At 37.5% G+C, this 20,300-nt stretch overlaps 1 protein-coding gene across 1 annotated transcript; it reads left to right on the forward strand.

Moving 5' to 3' along the window:
* Positions 1–1,253: 1,253 nt before the first annotated feature.
* LOC107145022 (SERTA domain-containing protein 4-like) lies at positions 1,254–18,827 on the forward strand. Its single transcript, XM_048798431.1, has 4 exons — positions 1,254–1,306; positions 2,931–3,121; positions 13,324–13,439; positions 13,554–18,827. The coding sequence occupies exons 1-4, from the start codon at positions 1,254–1,256 to the stop codon at positions 13,926–13,928; spliced, it is 735 nt and encodes a 244-aa protein (XP_048654388.1). The 3' UTR covers positions 13,929–18,827.
* Positions 18,828–20,300: the final 1,473 nt, after the last annotated feature.

Raw genomic sequence — 20,300 nt, forward strand, 5'->3', positions numbered from 1 at the left:
TAAAAAAATTATAAACATGTTGAGTAGCATGTTATTGATGAATCAAATCACATTATATATTTTTCCAGAAATTCAGAAATATGGCTCAAAAGAAAACTGGGGTGGTGTTTCAAAGCTCTGATGAACTTTGAAGTATATTCTACAACATAATAAAACATCTCATTCTTTTCAGCAGACAGATAAGGAGCAAGAGACAGGATAAGTATTTGTGGTCATTTTGAGGAAGGACAGATTCAATAGTGAGAAAATTAAAATTGAATAAATTTTAAGGCAAATTGTATGGCATTTTAATTTTTGATTTAAAATCCAAAATTGTCTAATTAAAGAAAAGTAAAAATTCTCGCTTAGTAGAATTGAAGAACTTATAAAATTATATCTCCAGACATCCATGGTTCAATAAACATTGTTCTATTTCCAGTTTTGCAACCAAGCCATTCTGTGAACTTGATATTACCTTGACCTTTCCTTCATTTCTTCCAACATCTATTCAATTTTTTGAGGTAGTCCCAGAAGAAAAGGGGGCTTGGAAATTATTCAGCCACTTTGATTAACAACAGCAAAGGTTTTCTGGTTTATTCTGATAAAGCACAATATGAGAAGACCTGCACTTGTCAGTCAAGTTTGCTAACTGCTCCCAGAATGGATTTGTTTGTTTGTTTGTTTTTGCTTTTTGGAAACACAGCATGTGATTATGAAGGCTGCTTTTTAAGGAAAGATAACAGATTAGCTAAGAGGACTCATACTTGGAAGGCATGGAGAAAAGAGTATTAGAAAAATATTTAAGTGACTTTGAATTGAGTATTCACCAATGCCATTAAAACCCAGGTAGTGACTTTTATAAGATGCTTTGAGAATGAAAAGAAATTTTTGTATAAATACAATGTCTCATGAAGGCCAGAAAACGCGTTTCTGTAGAATAGTCTTTCCCCCCTCCCCCATTCCACTTGAACAACAAAGACAGTCACCAGTGGCTGCCTTCCTGGTTGTGTAAGTTCACTAAGTGACAGCTACACAGCTAAGGTGAGAACAGGGATGTGAAGCCAGACAGGATGAATTCATCTATTGCCATGTGCTCTTCGTTCCCTTTGATGTACCAGACACTGTGTGCTACACACTAGGGACACACTGTTAACCAGGTAGAAATAGCTTAAAATGTGGTGTGATGAATATTGTGAAATGGGATCGGTAGTGTGATTTGGGAATGTAATTAGGGGACTAATGTAGTCGGTGGGAGGCTGTCAGGGGAAGCCGCTATGAGGAAGTGGTATTTAAGCTGCGACTTGAAGGCTGAGTGGGAGGAAGCCAGGTGAAAGGGAGGCACATTTAAGAAGAGACAGCAAGTACAAAATACCTGAGCCAAGCCAGAACCTTCTCCATTCAAGGAAACTGAAAAACATCCGGAATGACTGGACCTTGAAGAGCGAGGGGGAGTCTCTGCAGATGAACTGGACAGGAAGGCAAGGCTGACAGCACTGACAGCAGCTCCTCATATCCTCTATTGCAAGTGAGAAGGAAGTTGCAGTGGGGTAATGCTAGCTGGGTTGGAGGTGTGCAGGTCTCAAAGCCTCCTTTCTGACCTGATAGCTGAGAATTGATAGTTGGTATTAATAAGCTCACTTTGGCTTATTATTTAGTTTTAGGTTGTCAACTTTTTAAACCTTAAGCCTGACAAAATGTCAACTCCCAGGTTTTCCATAGGCATCCAGTAGGTACTAGGTGCCCCTGAGAGCTGAGGGCCATTTTACTTATCCCCTTCAGCCCCCCATAATGCTGGCACGATAAGAATCAGCATAACACTGCACAGCAACCACCCCTGGCTTCAAAGGCAACAACTTCTCAATCCATTCCCGCTTTTTATGTTCTAATCATCACTCTCCCCAATGCTGTTTAGCAACAAAACAAGAAGCAATAGAAAAACAATGCTTGAGTGAGATATCCAAGAGAATACAAAATTTTGAGTAAATTTATATTAAAATGTAAATGATTGAGATATGCATACTTTCTCTAATTTTCCTTGTGAAAAGTACCTTTGTTTTGTGCATTTTATTTTAAAGAAGTTTTTATATTTGCTGGAGGTTTTATTTAGCTCTTGGATCAAAATGAAATCTTTCTAACTGTGTGAAGAAAGTATTTTCGATCACAGGAACATTTCTTCTTTTTTTTTTTCCTTCTGAAATCTTTGGTACCATGCCACAACCACAGAAAGAGCCAAAAGGAGTTAGACTTTGCGCTGTTTTGCATGGGATTAGTTAGTATTTCCCTCTTCAAAATCTACCAACTGCTCAAATCCGGAGAGACACAAATCGGAACACGTGTGGGGGAGGGGGAGTAGGAGAGTCCCAAGAGGCAAAAAGTCCTTTACTGCTCATCCTGCAGCGCTGCATCGCTTCATTCGTCTCTCTGTCCTTTTCTCCCGCCCCACTTCTTTCACACACACACACACACACACACACACACACACACACACAGTCTCTCCCCTATTGAGGTCTACAAAATCCTACCTCTTCTTCAGCCTCGGAAAGTACCCACTGTCCGCAAAAACAACCTCCCCATATAAGATACTCATCTAGGGCCTACAGCGAGTGACCCTTCCCTGGGACGTGAGGCTCTTGTCACCAGCCTAGGTTCCTGTCTCTCACCATCTCCTGCTCCCCTTCCCATTGTCCTGGACCCAATTTAGGCGAGCGCAGCCGGGATCCTTCTGTTCAGGGCTGTCCCTCCTTGTTACTGCTCTCCACCTTGCTCCCAGCAGCCCCCGTCAGCGCACCCGACCTACAGGAAAGTTGCTCCGGAGCTGTGGAGGGGCGTCATCGCCTCCTAGCAACGCTCCTAGCAACCGGATAACATCTGCTCCCTCTGGTCCAATGCGAGCCGAGAAGCGCTACGCGCCCGCCTTGCGTTCGGAACCCGGAGTGAGAGGCGCTTCACAGACTGGAGGGACCGACCTGCAGGAGCCAGGGTTGCCCGCCGAGCTGCAGTTGCCGCTGCTGCCGCTGTCGCGCCGCCGCCACTGCTGTAGCTGTTGCTGTCAGTGCGGGTCTGAAGCGTGCCAGCGCCGCAAAAGCACTAGTGAGCTCCGAACCCCGCGCCTTTGCGAAACAGGTGCATGCGCGATCTCCTGGTAAGTGGACCCAGCTCGGAAGGTATGTCAGGACTCCTCTAGCCAGGCACCCTTCAGAAAAGATTCATTACTGAGGGGGAGACTAGGGACATGTTACGGGATCCCACTCCACCCTCCCGCCATTGAAAAGTGGCCAGCTGCTCGTCCCAAATGACCTGATTTGATTTTTTTTTTTTTTTTTTTTTTTAAATCTTGGGATTGGTTCTTGAGGATTACCCTGCTCATCACTGTAAGGTAGTGTTCAGAAGTTTTCGATTCTCCTTGTTTTTCTTTGACTTATCGGCCGATATGCAGTTAGGAGAACTGGAAGCAGCAAGCGCCCATAGGAAGCCTATGGTTCAGGCTCAAATGACAGTGTAGTCTGGACTAATTGAATCAACACGTTTGGAGAGCAACATTCTTTTTAGATCCTCCTCTGGAAAGGGTCCATTTGGCCAGAAGCAGCGTTCAGTGCTACTCAACCTCCTGAAAAGTAACCATAGTAACTCACCTCTCTTTTGATGGGATCCTCCTTATTGGCTGCCTATCTTCCTTTGGAAAGCTCATCTCTCTAAATATAGAAGATGATGAGATCTGTAAGCATACATCCATGTAGAAAAGGTGCAGTTGAACATGGCCCTTTAAACAAAAACTGTTTTCAAAGAAGTAAGCATTTGGCTATTTCAAATCTTCCCAGAACAAGCATGTATTCCAGAGAAAGACAGTCCGTTTTGAGTTAACTGCTGCTTTGTTACTTTAGAGGGAATACTTCCTGAAATCATACAAAATCTGGCACTTGAAAACAAATGAAGGATATCTGAAGCTGATTTTCCTAAATTACCCGATTGATAATCTCCACAAAATAGTCCCCCGAGTAAATAACTGGTGACATCAATTATCAGTTGTTTCCAAATTTCTTAGGATACCCTAAATCTGGAGAACATTAAAGTGACTGTGTGTTTGAAGCCTTATCAATCTGTCTAGTCCAGATCAGCCCCACCTCAAACATCTTAGATAATGTCCTCCCAGTACTTGCTCGATCCTGACTTGATAACCAGCTCATATCAATGCAGTCCTGACTTGTCCCATGTTATTTGTGTCTATCTCCTTGTTTCAAGATCTCAGGTAACCATTCATGAGCCCCAGGCTGTGAGAAATGCTTGCTGTGCAAAGGGGAACTCTCACCAGATTTTCTGAAGCTGTCCTAGAAATATACTTTTCAGATTGAGTCAGCATTACCAGGTAATCACTGGCTTAAAAGAAATTACTGTTTAAATATGTATCTAGTGAAATAAATGCTAGTGTAGCATTACCATAACTTACAAGATCAATAGAAGGGGTTGTTTATATAGATGGTTGCTGGGTAGAAGTCAATAGAGGTTTTCTGTAAAAAGGACATTTGTGGGCTGGCAGATTCTCCTCTCTAAGACCCATGTGAATAGGGTGGGCCAAATTAGGTAGCCTGGCTCCGGGAACATGTCAAGTGTAAGCCTTCTGAATACCCTGGTGCATGACTGATTGGAGAAAATGAAGAGAACTCTCCAAGTTGCAAAAAAGAGATTATGGTAATGTTTTAAATTTAATTTGCATTAAGGTCATGATGATAGAAATCTATGAGTGCTAAGCACTTGAAACTCAATTTTTAAGACTGAATACAGTCTTTAAGTGAGTGTTTAGCTCTGTAACACTGTGTAACTTTCACATGTCCTGAGCTATCCATGTGCAGTTCCTGTAGATAACCAGCCTAGCAAATTGCTGTCAAATTCATAAAAATATACCATGCTGCATTTCTGCCTATGTTTTACCTCCCTTTAGGAAAACAAATAATTAAACAATTTTCCTCAGAAACCGATTTGAAAATTTATTCTGGTCTCATGGTATAGGTTTATGAATATCATGAGACTGAAATTATTGACCTCTGTAGTTGGTTATTGAAATATCTATAGTTTAATAATAATATTAATAATATTATTAATAATAATACTAAAGATAACCATTCAAACCATCAAAATAGATTAGATTCACTAGATGTTAGCACCACCCACTCTTCTTCCATTATAATAACTATATTTTATGATGACAAACAAATTCAAGGAAACCAATGAGATTTACTGTCATCTGCCATGAGATGTGTAGAGAGTTCTAGTCATGCCATTAATCTTAGGAAAGTTTGAGTAAAGTAGCCACAATTATTGGTTCATGTATATGCATTAGTTCTGTGCATTAGTAATTTATGTACATCCTATCCCTTATGTAATATGCATAGAAGTTTAAAATCATTTGGTGTCCTTTAATTTATGTAACCTAATCTGCCCTTTCATTGAGACTACTGTCTGATTCCAAAGGTCAAATAAAAGAGGTTCTTAAATTTTAATTTTGATTCTATTGTGAGTGTTTAATATGTAGACTACATATTATGAAATTTTGGTGAACAGATCTATCTAAAAGTAATTAATCATAAAAATGTTATCAGAGTGTTTAGTTTTAAATAATTAAAAATAAATAAAATGTTAGCATTGTAACATAAACATTTAATCCTAGATACATTGGTGGCTCCACAGAGTGAGTGCGCACTGATGAATAAAAAAATGAACACTTTTTGTGAAAAAAAAATTCCAATTTGTATTTAAGGATGTAGTTACCCCCTTCATCAGTGCAAATACTAGCTATGCTTGTACATATTATAAATCGTAATGGGGGCATGTACTTAGGAGGTCTAACACTTTGATAAAGCTGGGATTGAGCAGGTTTATACTACAACCAAGTTCTAATTTCAGTCTTTTTTCATATGTCAGCTGTATTGGGAAGTTTTTAGGCAGGTATGAGCATGTTAAATTCTATGTCATGAGACCTTCATAGGATTTAGAAGATGCCATGAAACACATTGAAGAATTCAAAATGTGTACCAAGAGGATGAGGCCCTTGTCTCTCCACCTGGGATCTCTACTGATGACTCATGCCAGCTGGCTGTAACAGTCAAAACACTGACATCCCAACAATACTCTAAAGCCAAAGAATAAGCAGTTCAGATTGCTCTATTTGTCAAAGCAATATGCTTCAGGAACCCAGACAAAACTAAAATGAAATAACTCTCCCAGAAGGAGAGGCAAGAGTAAATTGACCCAAACCACTCAGCACTGAAGCTAGGGAGGAAGAGGCATCAGAAGCATCCCTTCAGATTTTGGGAGGAGCAAATCCTTGACAATTCTTTTTTCCTGTTTCTTTCTTTCTTTTTTTTTTTGAAAAAGACAAGTTCATCTAAAAAGCATTGATACATTAATGCATTCCCTTTTTAGTTTAACACAATTAGTTTAAATGTTTTTCTCATTAAAATTATACAAATGGGTCAATACAGAGCCTTCCAGTTCACTGAAATATTTCTCAGTAGGGTGGTGGAGGATAATGGAAATAACTATGGGTTTACTAGTGTTCTGTCCAGGATTTTAATATGGCCTCCTATTTAGAAAATAAAATACTTTTTTTATATTATAAACTATAAAAAGTAAAATGCAATAAATCTTAATTGTTGAGCTACAAGAGTCTTCTAAATATCAGTGGTGCCTAGCTGGAGAGGAGAGATGAGTTTGTGGCTGGGAATTCTGTAGGGGTGTTTAAGAGGATGTGTGTGTTAGTTTTTAAGTGCTTATAAAAAGGGACTAGAGGTTAGGGGCATCTACCAAAGTTGGAGATGTTGCAAAGAGAGTCAGACCCAAGAGCCTGGAGGCATGATTCTGTCCCCAGGTGCTACTCGGTTTGCCACTTTATGTCTCAGTCTCCAGAGTTAATGTGAAGGATACCATCTTTTAACTTAAGTGGTTGCTGAGCTTGAACACAATGCAATTAATTTAACAAAGACAGGTGCTTAGAAGAAAGGCACCCTGTGAATGAAGACCACTTTCTGTCCAGAGCATCTCCACCTGGGAGTACCATATGAATGAGGACAGAGAATCACCCAACTCTAGAGTGAATTCCAATATGTTCTTAATGAGTAATGCTAATGATTAGTTACCAGCTCATGTTGTTCTAAAACCCTTCTGGGATACCACAAGCAACAATGGCCTAGAGAGATGTTTTTGTTGATGGATCTAAATGTGGATGGGTGGGTGGGGTTTGATGGGGATATCAAAATGAAAGATGATCAGGATGATAGAGATCAGACACCTTCCAAAAGGCCACTACCATCCATAGGCTGGGGATTAAGATTCTCCTTTCTGAGTGCCAGTGCTGGGTTCCTAAGGAAGTTTAGCCTTTCTCCAAGAGATTATTGGTTAAGATATTTCTTGGAAGCAATTTCCAGAAGTGTGGTTGCATGACCAGTTTTCTCTCTGATTTACTCCTACTTTGTAAGGTAAAGGGTGGAGTCAAAGGAGCATGATCCCTCAAAACAAGAAATGCACTTCTAGAGGGTGGTAAGTCAGAGAGTGCACTCAAGAAGCTTATTGCACTTGATCTCCATCTCAGTAGCACTAGATTATTGGACAACTTGGCCTTGGTACAGGACCTAAGGTAATTTCATGATTGCCTGACTGGTCATGTCTCATTTAATGGTGTTCTCTTTGGTTCAGGAAGCATTACCCGAGGAACAAGCTAGGTTCGTGGAACTGTTGCTGTTCTGTTTACTATTCCATGCCTGTATTTGGAGCAACGTCAAGGCACATGGAATCTTGTACCAGACAATGCTGCTGGTATTTGAGAAACCCATGTAACTCAGTGGCTGTCAAGTATCTCTAGAAGTTCCCAACATAGTCTTCCAGGAGCTGCAACTTGTTGCTGATGCTAAAGTGCCAGGGAAGTCAATATTTTACTTGGGGTAAATCTGAAGAAACTGATTGCTCCATTGATCCAGAGCTAAAAATTGACACTGAGTTCTGCTATCATAGAGCATATTCTACAGAAAGGTGCTAGGCAGGAGGTTATGAAGAAAGGTATCTGATGAAGTATTGTCGATGCTAAAGGTCTACAGAAGGCGCAGCATTGCAGCTTTGAACTTTGTACCCTTCTACCTCTGTGAATACACTCATGAATGTTCTATGCAACCTTTGCTCAACACTAAAGAGAGAACAAATCTCCCATGTATAACATAATGCCACTGAGCAGGATATGTATTTATTATTTCAAATGTGAGGTCCCTGAAAATATTAATGTATAACATTTACTAAGCAAAAATATGAGCATATGTGTTAGGCACTAAGTACTTTTAACATTACCTCACAATTCATATACAAGTCAATGAATTTGATATTGTTGTCCCATTTAATAGATGAAAAAATTCAGGCTCTTTGGGGCCAAATATCCAGCCCAAAGACACAAAGCAAATACATTATAAGGCTAGTATTTAAACTAATGCCATGGGACAGCTCTAGAAGGTTATGCTCAAGTGTTTTAAACCATGCAGCAGGACTGCAGAATGTGGCTAACACCGACAGATGGGAGAACTCTTCCAAACAAAAGTGGTCAAGGCCCTCAGGAAGGATGTCCGATAGTTTTGCCACCAGTAGATCATTATTTCGATATATAGGGGCACTTAGACTTTTAAAGGCTTCTACCAGGCTAACACCAGACAAAGAGAAATCAATAAGAGAGAGTGCAACTGAAGCATATGATTTGTCTACAACCCAAGTCACTCGTTGATCTGAGATGGAACTCACCTCGTCTCTCCCTATTGATCAGTCTCCTGCCCTTCTGTCTGCAGTGAGGATGAGATAGAATGGTTTCAACTCTTGCTTTTTGTAATATGTTGATTAAAATGTTGGGGAGAAAATGAGAACCCTCCTAGAATTAAGATACATTTAACACATCACTTCTTCACCATTTCTTGGAATTTCTACTTTTGGACAAAGAATGAATTACTCTGACAGGGGCTCTTCTTCTTTTACTGTTGTCTGTTCTCTCAAAGTGTTTATAAATTAATTTGCTGATGATGTTTTCTTAGTGTACTGTCCCTGGGCTGTGTACCAAATGAAATCACTTGTACAATAATAGAATTTTAGTTGTCTGGAGGCAGAAGCAGAACAAGGAAGAGTTTTTGAGCAATTGTTTGTAATCAAATTTTAAACATTTACAGAAATATGTATACATTTCATGGCCAGAACTCTGATGGGGCGGGGGTGGTCATTCCGATCTGTGATTTTTAATTTGTTGCTTATGGAAGTTTTACACTATGAAATATACCAAGCCTAGCAAAGATGTTTTGTGTGCCCAGAGGTCATAGCATTGAAAACAATTTTAGTATTCAAGCCAGCATTAGCTATTTCACCTTCAGAGATAAACTTAGTCTCAACCTAATTCAGTTTTATAATTTATATGCTGTTCTCAGAGCTCAACACAGAACATAAAGACATAAAATCACTTTACTCTTTTTATCTATCTCATTAGCTTTATCTAAATAACTGGCTAGATGGAGTTTAGCTTTTTAGTTGCAGGAGAATGATAAACATTTACACATGTTTAAGAGATCATAATAAACTAACTTTTTTGGATATTCATATTAACATTAATTATTCAGATGATTATCTTGATGCTTCAAAAACCATTTATATTTTTTCACCTAAAATGTATGATTAATGGCAATAAGCCAGAAACATTTTCTAGGAGCACTTATAGAACCTATTATATTTTTTCAGCTTATCCATTTGATATATCTTCTTGCAGTCCCTTAACTGTCTAAGGATAATCCAGTGTCTCCATAAGGCAGGGTGGTGGAAAAGAATCTTCAGGTCAGAGCTAGGAGGCTAGGTTGACTTTGCTTCCATATGATAGATCTGTGCCTATTGGCACTAAGAAGAGGTGTAATTTGGTTGAGTGCTTACTATATGCTAGGCACAGTGCCAGTCACTTTCCATGAATTATTTCTGTGATCTTATGAGCCAGTGTATTTCTATTTCCATTTTACAAATGCCATTTGCAGAGAGTTTATGTAATTTGTTCAAGGTCACAATACAAAGAAGTGGCAGAGCTGGAATTCAAACTTGCTTTCACCTATTTCAAAACCCAGACTATAAACCACTGGACTCCTCGGCACCACAGTTTCCTCATCTGTACAACAAGGATCCTTGAATCAGATGACCAATAAATAATTTCCAGCTCTGAATTTTTTGAGATCTAATCTAGCAGGAGAACAGATGTAGGAACTCATGTTTGCTATATCTTTTAGCCTACAAGTCTAAAACCATCCTTCAAAATCTGATGCCCAAAACATTGCAAATAGCTAAACAGCTGGCAAGGAGGTAATTGCCAAACTGGTACCAGCTGTGAAAGCTATTCAGCATTTCCACAGCCTATGTGGGTGTTGTTTTAAGTAAGTGCAATAAACTAAGTGGCTAAGTGCATTGCTCACAGAAGAGTGAAGTCTCAAATGGAGATCTCCTGAGAATTTACTGTGTATTTTCAGGGACCAGTGTATTCTGTATCATAGGTTATTGCTTAAATATAGCCAGACAGAATCTTTATAAACCTTGGGGTCATTTAATATATACTTTTAATTTGTTTATTTATTTTGTCTTGCTCTGTTAAACCAAAATATCTTCCCTGGAGGTTCACTTGGGAGCCAGAAAAATAAGTCTATTTGACATTTGGTTCTCCAAACTACAACCTGCCCTCCCTTGTATCATTCATTAAAAGCTTTTTAATTGGTCATAAATGCCGTAGACATTACACTACGCAGGAAGATAAAATGAGCAGACATTTAAAAAAGATATATATGAAAATAATGTTTGCTTATGGTAAAGTTACTCTTCTCATTTCCAAGTCTTTCCTCACTCTTCCCTTCACTGTAGTAATTCACTGGACGTTGTTTTTTTTTTTTTTTTAATGGCGACTTGTCCAGCTATAATGCTAGTAACAGCCATTGATGCTTCTTAATGTGGACCCAGGGATTCCCGTTGAAAAGTGACTTCATTCTTCACTGTTTAGTTAAGATGCAGTCTGGATTTGTTCATGATGCTAAAGCATCTAAGTTGATGTAGGGAAGCGATGGCAACAACAAAAATCAATCAAGCCAAATGCTTGCCACTCTGATGTTAAGTCAATTGGTTGATTGATTCATTTCAACTTGCTTTTGTGGCACTAATTTATTTATTTATTTTTTTTGGTGGTGCTAGGGATTGAACCCAGGACCTTGTGCATGCAAGGCAAGCACTCTACCTACCGAGCCATATCTCCAGCCCCTTTTGTGGCACTACTATGACACATACTTAAGGATGTAACATGAAGGCTCTTAAAATGTGGGTCTCAGACCAATACCACTATCATCACCTGGAAATTTGTAAGAAATGCAAATTCCCCACTTCAGACTGACTGAAACTCTGGGGATGAAACCCAGCAATTTGTTTTAAGGAGCCCCTACAGATGATTCTGATGCTAGCTGATATTTGTGAACCACTATTAGTTATTAGTTACACAGTTTTTTAAAAAGCATGAATAATTATCACAAGGGATAAACCAAACCATTGTCATCTAATTATTTGATTAAATCCCTTAAAAACACACCTAAAAATGTAGTTTGCTAAAAAACACCTCCTTAGAAAACTGTTCAGGAATGTTTTCTTTCTTTTCTGTCCAATTTTATTCTTTTTTCCCTAAACTTTTGAGAGCAGTGAAAAATCTATGTAAACTAAAATTTGCTTGTTAATTTCAGGGACTGTGTACATAAAATAGCAACTATTATCATTGTTTCAATTGTGAATTATCATTACATAGTGATCTCTTTTTAGTGAAGATATAGAAGTAGTTTAAAATTCTGGATTCCCTTAACAAAACATACCAACTCTAACCTAAGGTTCTCTTGGGTTTATAATCCACAGTGATGCCAGTGAATTTTGGAATGCTTTAGGTGTGATTTTGTAGTTTTCCCTACTGGCTCAGGAAAACCATCCAGTTACAAGAAGTTGCAGGAAGCTTTATGTGGATGCCTCCAAGTTGGAGGAAAAACTAGAAAAGGCATGTTATTGAAGAGTATATTATTAATACTTAGGCTTCAAAAAATTTAAAAGATCTAGAGGAAAAATATCAAATGTCTTACCAGAAATTTATTTAATCAACACATTAATACTACACGGAGGTATGGATAAAAAGTGAGATAAATTATCTTTAAATAGGAGGTTTTTTTTTTTTTTTTTTTTTTTTTTGTGTGGTCTGGTCGAGTGAGTACTGAACTGGACTGAGTTTGCATTCATTCATTGCTTTGAATAGGAAGCTCCTTGTCTTTTTCTGGTTTCTCTTGCTTCCTTTCTGTGGCATCAGTGCCACCTAGAGGACATTGTAGGAACTTTCTTTGAACAAACCCTTTCATTTCTGAAACTGTTTCATAACTCTGGAACTCTATACCTCCCTAAATAAGGCAGAATCCTCAATCTCTATAAATAGTAAATTAAAGGAGAAAACTAAGTTTTTCACTTTAGCTATCATATCAAGGTCAGTGTTGCTAGTCATAGCATTACTTAAATCTCTCAATTACTTGGGATTGACATACATTAAGCCATGTGTTAGGACCATGATATACCATAACTATAATCTAGGGCTTTTTTTTTTTTTAACTTTCAACACACAGTTATTTCTTTAAACTGTAACATGGTCACTGACTATTTTATGCCAATTTGCTTAAACAGCAACATGAAATGCCCTCTGTGGTTTAGGCAGTTTAAAAGAATGTTGAAAAACATTAGTTCCTCCAATTGTATTTTGTTGATAAGTTTCAACTTTGGGTGTGTTTTGATGTTCAAAAGCATGAGGTTGCAAGGCATGGTGGTGCACACCTGTAATCCCAGAGACTGAGGTAGGAGGATTGTGAGTTCAAAGCCAGACAATTTGGTGAGGCCCTAAGAAACTCAGTGAGACCCTGTCTCTAATAAAATATTAAAAAGGGATGGGGATGTGGCTCAGTGGTTTAGTGCCCCTGGGTTCAATCCCTGGTAACAAACAAAACAAAACAAAACAAAATTATGAGGTTAAATAAGTATTGGTATTTGATTTCTGAGAGGTTGAAAAAGGAAATAAACATTGATTTCCAACCTAGACCATCTCTTTGGTTCTAAAGGTTGGCCTTTTCCTCCCTACAGGCTTTTCAACCACATGGCAAGTGGCCACTGACTGGATGTCTGTGTGATTTTAGTGAGGAGAGGACAACAATTTCTGGGGTCACCAATTTCTTTTTATAAGTAGAATCTATATGATGAAATATTCTTTGCCATGGTAACATCTGACTTTTCTCCAATTATTTTGTTTAGCTTATCCAACAAAAGTATTAACATATTCATTAACAACGTCGAAAGTAGCCTACTTTAAGAGAAAATATGCAGAAGAAGAAGATTTACATCAAGATTACCATGGGTATTTTCCAAAAGTAAGTATTTATTATTCTTTTTTCTTTTGTCATTGTTTTGAATGTTGTCCATACCAAAAAGCTTGACTTGTCATTTTTCTACGTCTAGATTAAATGATTGACTTTGTTTTCCAGCACCTGATATTACCTGAGGACAGGACTTGCATTCTCAAACTTTCTCTGGAGAAGCTCAGGTTTCTAGAAGACCCAGAAACCTACTTAAGAAGGTCTGTGTTAATTAACAATTTGCTGAGGAAGATACATCTAGAGACGGAGAAAGAGAGCTATGAATACTTTAAAGAAGCTCCCTGTTATAAGACTGCTTATTCAGATACAAGAAAACGGCTGAAGTTTATGGTACAGGAATGCTGTTCTCAGTCTCTCTATTATGAAGAGCTGCATTCATATCATATTGTGCCTTATGCTTCGGAGAATGCCATTTTTGGAATGGGATACACTAGCAGCCACTTGGAGCAAAATTCTCAGTTGCTTATTTATAAAATGAATTAAAGTAACTGTTAAGTTCATTGATACTTTGTTTCTAAATGCCTGAACTGTTTATAGTGAAGATGTTAATATAAGGCACTAATTACCAGTGCATTTGATGAAATGCATGCTGAACTGATTGGAGAGACCCATGGTTATTACTCAGCAGTCCTTAGTATCATCAAATTGAATTGAAAATATGTCCACTTATAAAGCATTGAATTAGTGCATTAGAAGCAAAGATTTTTTTTTTTTAACATACGGTGTGTAGAAAGGGATTTATATCAACCTGTTATATAGATTAAAACTTTTAAGCCCCCTGGTTCTAAAGTCTGCCACTCTTTATAACAAGTAACAAAAAGTAACAGATTCCATTGATAATGTTATGTCTCTGAGGATGAGAAGAGGGAGTTCTTTCTGAAATGCTTTGTACCATCAGTGGCGATTCAAGTTGGGGCAAGCATTCCCTGCCACCTAACTGCTGAAAATAACAACTGGATTACTCCAAACTGATCCTTTTTATTATTATTATTATTATATATTTTTTTGGTTTCTTGATAGACTTTTTTCTTTAAAAGTAAAATTTAATAAAAAAGCATTGCCGGTGGGCTTATCTTTAGGGGTTGGTTAAAATTTGTGCTGGGCCTTCAAGAGTTAAAATTTTTATTCATGATGCTATTTTCTTTTTTATAGGCTGTGAAGCTCAGGAAAAGGGTAGGCAGGTAAAATGTGTTTTTTTCATGGGTTGATATTTGCAGCAATTGGTGAGAACAACAGAAATTCTACATGATGTTATTTCTTCATCGAGCTAAGAGTGCATTTAAGGCTGCCAGGATCAAACTTTGCACTGTTTTTTGTATAATAGTTGATCATTCACTATTTGACAAAATGTTTCAGAATGCCTTTGGTGGTGAAGTTTAGATATTTTACAATTTGAAAAATCATTATTTAACAAGTTGGATAGAGTCATGAAATTGTTTGAATTGATTCATACTATTCTGTGAGGTTTGGGTGAGATGTCTGATTTCCATATCTGGGGTTTTTGTCCTACAGAGCATATTGTTTCAAGAATTGTCATTAAGTGATTAAGCAGATTGGAAAAACTAGGTGCCAAAGGTGTATTTAAGAAAATACCAAAGACTCAAAGATGAGTGTCAGGAAGACTATGATAACCAAGATAAGAATCTAAGGATTGTGCAGGAGATAGAGGGACACTGTGAAAGTGTTTCAGGATGATTTGCTCACTAATGTGCTCTCAGAGCACCTTTTACATAATAATGATAATCAAGGACATTGCTTTAAGTGAAGGTATTACAAGCTTTTGGTAATCATATGCCTTTGCAATTTAAATATGGTGTCTTGTCAACATAGAATCTTCCTTAGCTGAAGATCAACTAGTAACCCAGACAGGCTTTTTCTATTCAAGACAATTTTGTTTTTAGTTTTGATTCAATACTTGGTTTCTCTAGTGAATCACCAAGATGATTAATGTGGATGCTTCTGATATATAGAATATGGGTGCCCTTAATTAGCCTGCATTGTCGAAGACCACATAGTCATAACACTGATACAAGTGTCAGCCTTACATTTAGTTGCTCAATCAAATTAGGAAAAATGCTTAAGAAGAAAGTAGAAAATTATAATCCCCGTGGTCAGTTTTAAAATCAATTTAGTATGATGATGAGATAGCTTTAAAATACACAAATAAATACTTAAAAGTTAAGGACAAAATTTGGCACCAAAGTTTAAATTTTTTATTTTATTGCTTATAAATGAACTTATTTCTCAGATACTTCTTTTAAAAACATATATATTTTTTAAATGGGGCCATTCCAAGATTCCAAATTTGATAATTATATTATAATATAGTTTTTAAAATAGATTCACCTTTCTAATACTTTCAAAACTTTAAACACTTGGCTTGGTTTAGGACAGTGTCTCTAAGAAAAAGACACCAACGCTAGTAGATGTAGTGCATAAACAAAAGCCACATATTGAAATTAGCTGAGAATAGAAATACACTTTAAAACAGAGAAGAGGAGAGAAAACTTATCAGGAAAGTGTGAAATTATAATATTTATTGTATGCCAGAAAATTTAAACAAAGCAAGAACTCTTGGGCAAAAAACCAGTAACAGATGTGAAAGTCTTTTTATTGGATGACATCATCAATTGAGCTCTCTAATCTGTATTCCTATGTAGAAAAGGAACTGTCTTAGAAACCAGCAGTATTTGTGAATATGATTTTTTTAATTGTGTTGATTTCAAAACAGTTTATTTAAAAATACTTTTGGGGGCATTTAAAAATTTTTTTCTAACAACTCATAGATAAGGAGTTGACTAATTTTATCTTGATTTTAAAAATAGTAATTTATATTTAAACTCTGTAAACTTGTCTGAGTTAACCAATAGATCACTGTCATTTTACCATGACCAGCTGATAGATAGGGAGACCCCTCTATAGGTTTGCTCCATTAATGAGAGATGCACAAGGTAGGAAATTATTACTTTTACTTTAAACCTGGGCATCCTCTCTCTGATAACAAGAATCAGCCTTAGGCTCAGGAAGCTGAGGTGGGGGAATCTAAGTGTGGGTGCCCAAGTACCCCCAAAGACCTAGTAAGAAGAAAATGAAAAAAGAAAAATGGAGAGAGAGTGAGAGAGAGAGAGAGAGAGAGAGAGAGAGAGAGAGAAAGAGAGAGAGATCAGATTAATAAGTGAAAGAGGAGGTTTATTGTGTGTGTGTGTGTGTGTGTGTTTATGAGGGGGGTTATTTGCTTGCTATGTTCAGTTTTTCTTTCCTGTGTCCACTGTATACCCCAAACACCCGCTACCTGCAATGCATTGATCATTCAATTACCAATAATGCAGAAACCGAGGTTCTATTCAGCATAGGTACTATATGAAGTGTAGTATTATTGCAAAATGCTCCTGAAATTGCATTGGATGGATAAGCAAAGGAAAGCAGAAATAATTAATTCAGGAGAAAGACTAAATGGGGAGCCATATGTAAAAATGGATAAGCTCAAATGCATTGCCTGTTCTGAATGTACATCCCAAGATTTAACAAATTCAGTGCAAGAAGACTTGAAAATAAATGCAATTCACAACCATTTATTGAGCAAACTATTCTGAGCCAAGCACCATGCGAGGGCTGGGGACCCAGAAGTGAGCGATATCCAGTCTCTTAGCTCAGTTCACTGATGAGGGAAGAATCCAGATGATTTGATTTTTGCCTTATAGGGTAAGAACTTTCTACTGGGAGCAGCACCTAGGTTTCTTTTCCAATCTGGGATGGTTTTCAAACATGTATCTCCCAAGGTGTTGGCAGATGAAAAGATACACAGGAAGAAGGGAAGTTCTACTGATCCAGATTAAGGAGTGGAAGGAGTATATAGATTTTCTTTGCAGTATATTTTATACTTGGAAGCATATTAGGAAGCCACTCTTGCATAGGGGGAGTATGGCTGGCTGTAGCTCACCCCTGGGAATCCCTGTGAGGATGGAAGGGAGACACATGCAAACATGGAACAATTACATCTCCCTTCACCTCTCGAGCTCTCATGGTCAGTGCCAATCAGGTTGCTGTTGATGTCAAGGAAAGCCTTAAGTGAAAAACAGAATCATTAAGTCATAGCCTGAGAGTTGTGTATGGTGTGTGTAAAGTCAGAGAGGCAGCCTTCTCTAATGGGCCTCATGCTGGTGAACTGCTTGAATGAACCTCAGGATTTTTTAACACCAGCTACTGGAGCCATCTCCTTTCTGTACCACTCTAGCTTCCTCTGTGAATTACAGCCTAATCCCCAGTCTTTGCAGTACCCTCCTAGTGAAGGTTAAAGTTCTGTCCTTCATCGCCTCCTGGCCCTCTAGCGATGATACTGATTTGCTCAGAGATTCTTGTAGAAAAGCAACACTTTGTGCTCCTGACTAGATCCTTTGGGAAAGGATTCCCAGAATGTTTTAAACTAGAATTAATCACATAAGCATAATGGTTATTGGATGGACACTTCTTTTAAAAATAACTGTAAACTTTAAATAATCATCTACTAAGGTAATCTTCATAATTCTACAATTCAGTGTAATTGTTGTATGTTTTACTAAAGAAAATATCTTATGTTGGAAATAATGAAAGATTGTATATAATCAATTCAAGTAGTTGAGTATTTATGTAATATATGTCATTTAATTTACATGTTCTTATTCTCAAACTTTATCACGACACAATAGCAACATGACAAGTGTCAAATTTTTTGTTTCTTTTAAAGGGGAGTGTGTCTAAAAGTTATTACATTCCTGGTTAAATATTTGGGACAAAATTTCCCTATTAAAGCAATTCTGTCTTTCCTCAACAATTCCCCTGTAGTTCAGTGAATTAAAAACATCCTCTACATTAGTGCTTCTCAAATCCTCCTAAGCACCAGGGATCTTGTTGCAATACAGATTCCTTTTACTAGGTCTGCAACAGGGCCTGAGAGTCTTTACTCTGCACATTTTCCGGGTGATGCAGATGCTGCTATTGACCCCACATTAAGTAGCAAATCTCTAGATCATTTGAGGTAAATATATATGCAAGCCTATATACTCAGACTTTCAAAGAATATATATTCATGTCCATTTTCCATAATAAATTTTTCTTTGAAAAAATAAAAGGCAAAAATAGTAAATAACATAAAGCCAAAAGACTGGTTTTCTAAATTTGCCACAAATATTACAGCACTGTAAAATATGTAGAAAATTATTTCTGGCATGAGTTTTATCTACACTTATTGAAGAAGAACATGGATTCAATGCAATCAGGAAATGACACTTGGTAAAATTTCTCTTCCTGATCTTCCCCTTGATTTTACTCAGATAAGGGAGATCCACTTGTCAACATTAAAGCAAAGAATGACAATCTCTTACTTGACCAAATACAAGAAAATCTTACAAAAACATTCATTATGAAATTCAAAAGTTTGGGTGGCTCCACGGACTGAAGATTGTAAACCTGAGGTAAAAAATGGCGCCCAGTTCATTCACTTCTTGTCTTGAACTCTTTCTCAAGCTTTGTGCTCTGCAAGATCCTGCCCTTGCTATGGACTTCCTGTTTCTCCTTGGTTATTGGGGTCTTGGTAAAGGGTGGAGGATCAGTGTAAAAGAGAGTCACATAAATTGTCTATCTGAGCATGCCAAGTGATTTTTGTCTGACTCTCTTTTGGTCATAAATTTTTGGTATGGCTATTGTGAAATATAGTGTCATAAATTTGTCATAAACCATTAATGAAAGAAGAGGAGCAGAAATTTAGTTCTGTGGGAATGTACTCAAATATGAAGCAGATGGTGTTCTACAACATTTATTTCGGAAAATGTGTATCTGTTACATAATCTAAAATATGTCTTTTTCACATTTAAAAATATTTGGGTCATGATTTAGAATTTTTATTGGATTGTTTTTTAAACTGAGAGGAAGAAGAAAGGTAACTGTATTTTAAAACATATTTGACATGTTACTAATAAAATTTTATTTCTGGTGAAATACAGGTGCCTTTGTTCAGTGGGGGAGGTGGGATCCTGAACACTTGGCAGCTGTTCTGTCTCTTCATTCCACAGGTCTCCTTTTAAAGGCATACACTTATATTTCTTTGAGCACTTTGTTTTCAATACAAAGTTTGTTAAGGGGTTGGAAGACATTCTTGGCTTCTTGGAACATTTTCTTCACTGAAGCTGACCCTGAAATGGTTGTCAGGTAGCATGAGACACCAAAAGCACAACAGGACTCACTCTGCTTAGGACTTATTCAAACATTATTAACTATAAATCTCAGGCAAAAGGATACTTTCTCTCCCTGTGGAAGCCAGCAGGTGTGCACATGGCTTCTCCTGGGATTCACCAGGTGATGTGGGCAGGTAAGATGCACCAGAAAGATACATTTCTTCTCTCTCTAGCAGAAGCTGATGTTAGCAGATTTGCAAACCAACTGTGGAGTTGCCTACAAACCACAGACCCTGTGGGACACCAATGCCTAATGTAAGGTGTTTCCAAGAAAACAGCATTTTTCTGTATACTTTCAACCAGATAACTTGATTAAGTGGGTGGTTATTGGAGCGACCCAAGAACAATGGACCCATACATATGAAGAAACTTTCATGTGTATGTAAGTAGAAACATAAACACATATGGAAGAATACTTTTAAAGATGGTAACATAAAGAGTGAATTGATCTATTCCAGAAGTAAATGAAAAAGCTTAGCTAGCATGTGTGTCCCTCAAACAGCACCTGATGTGTATTTGGTATCAATATGTGATAATGTCCAAGAACTCTTAGTTTTTTTCATTTGTGTTGAAGACTTTTGGGACACACACACACACACACACACACACACACACACACGCACATACACAGACAAAACCACAAGTT

The sequence above is a fragment of the Marmota marmota genome, unplaced genomic scaffold (genome assembly GCF_001458135.2).
Source record: "Marmota marmota marmota unplaced genomic scaffold, marMar, whole genome shotgun sequence".
In the NCBI taxonomy this organism is placed as follows: domain Eukaryota; kingdom Metazoa; phylum Chordata; class Mammalia; order Rodentia; family Sciuridae; genus Marmota; species Marmota marmota.

Bases quoted from the DNA above. Each gene is read 5' to 3' on its own strand.
- LOC107145022 (XM_048798431.1), top strand. From the start codon at position 1,254: ATGAGGAAGTGGTATTTAAGCTGCGACTTGAAGGCTGAGTGGGAGGAA. The intron at 1,307-2,930 runs GTGAAAGGGAGG...GGCGCTTCACAG, and splicing joins GCTGAGTGGGAGGAAGCCAG to ACTGGAGGGACCGACCTGCA. The intron at 13,440-13,553 runs GTAAGTATTTAT...TTTGTTTTCCAG, and splicing joins ACCATGGGTATTTTCCAAAA to CACCTGATATTACCTGAGGA.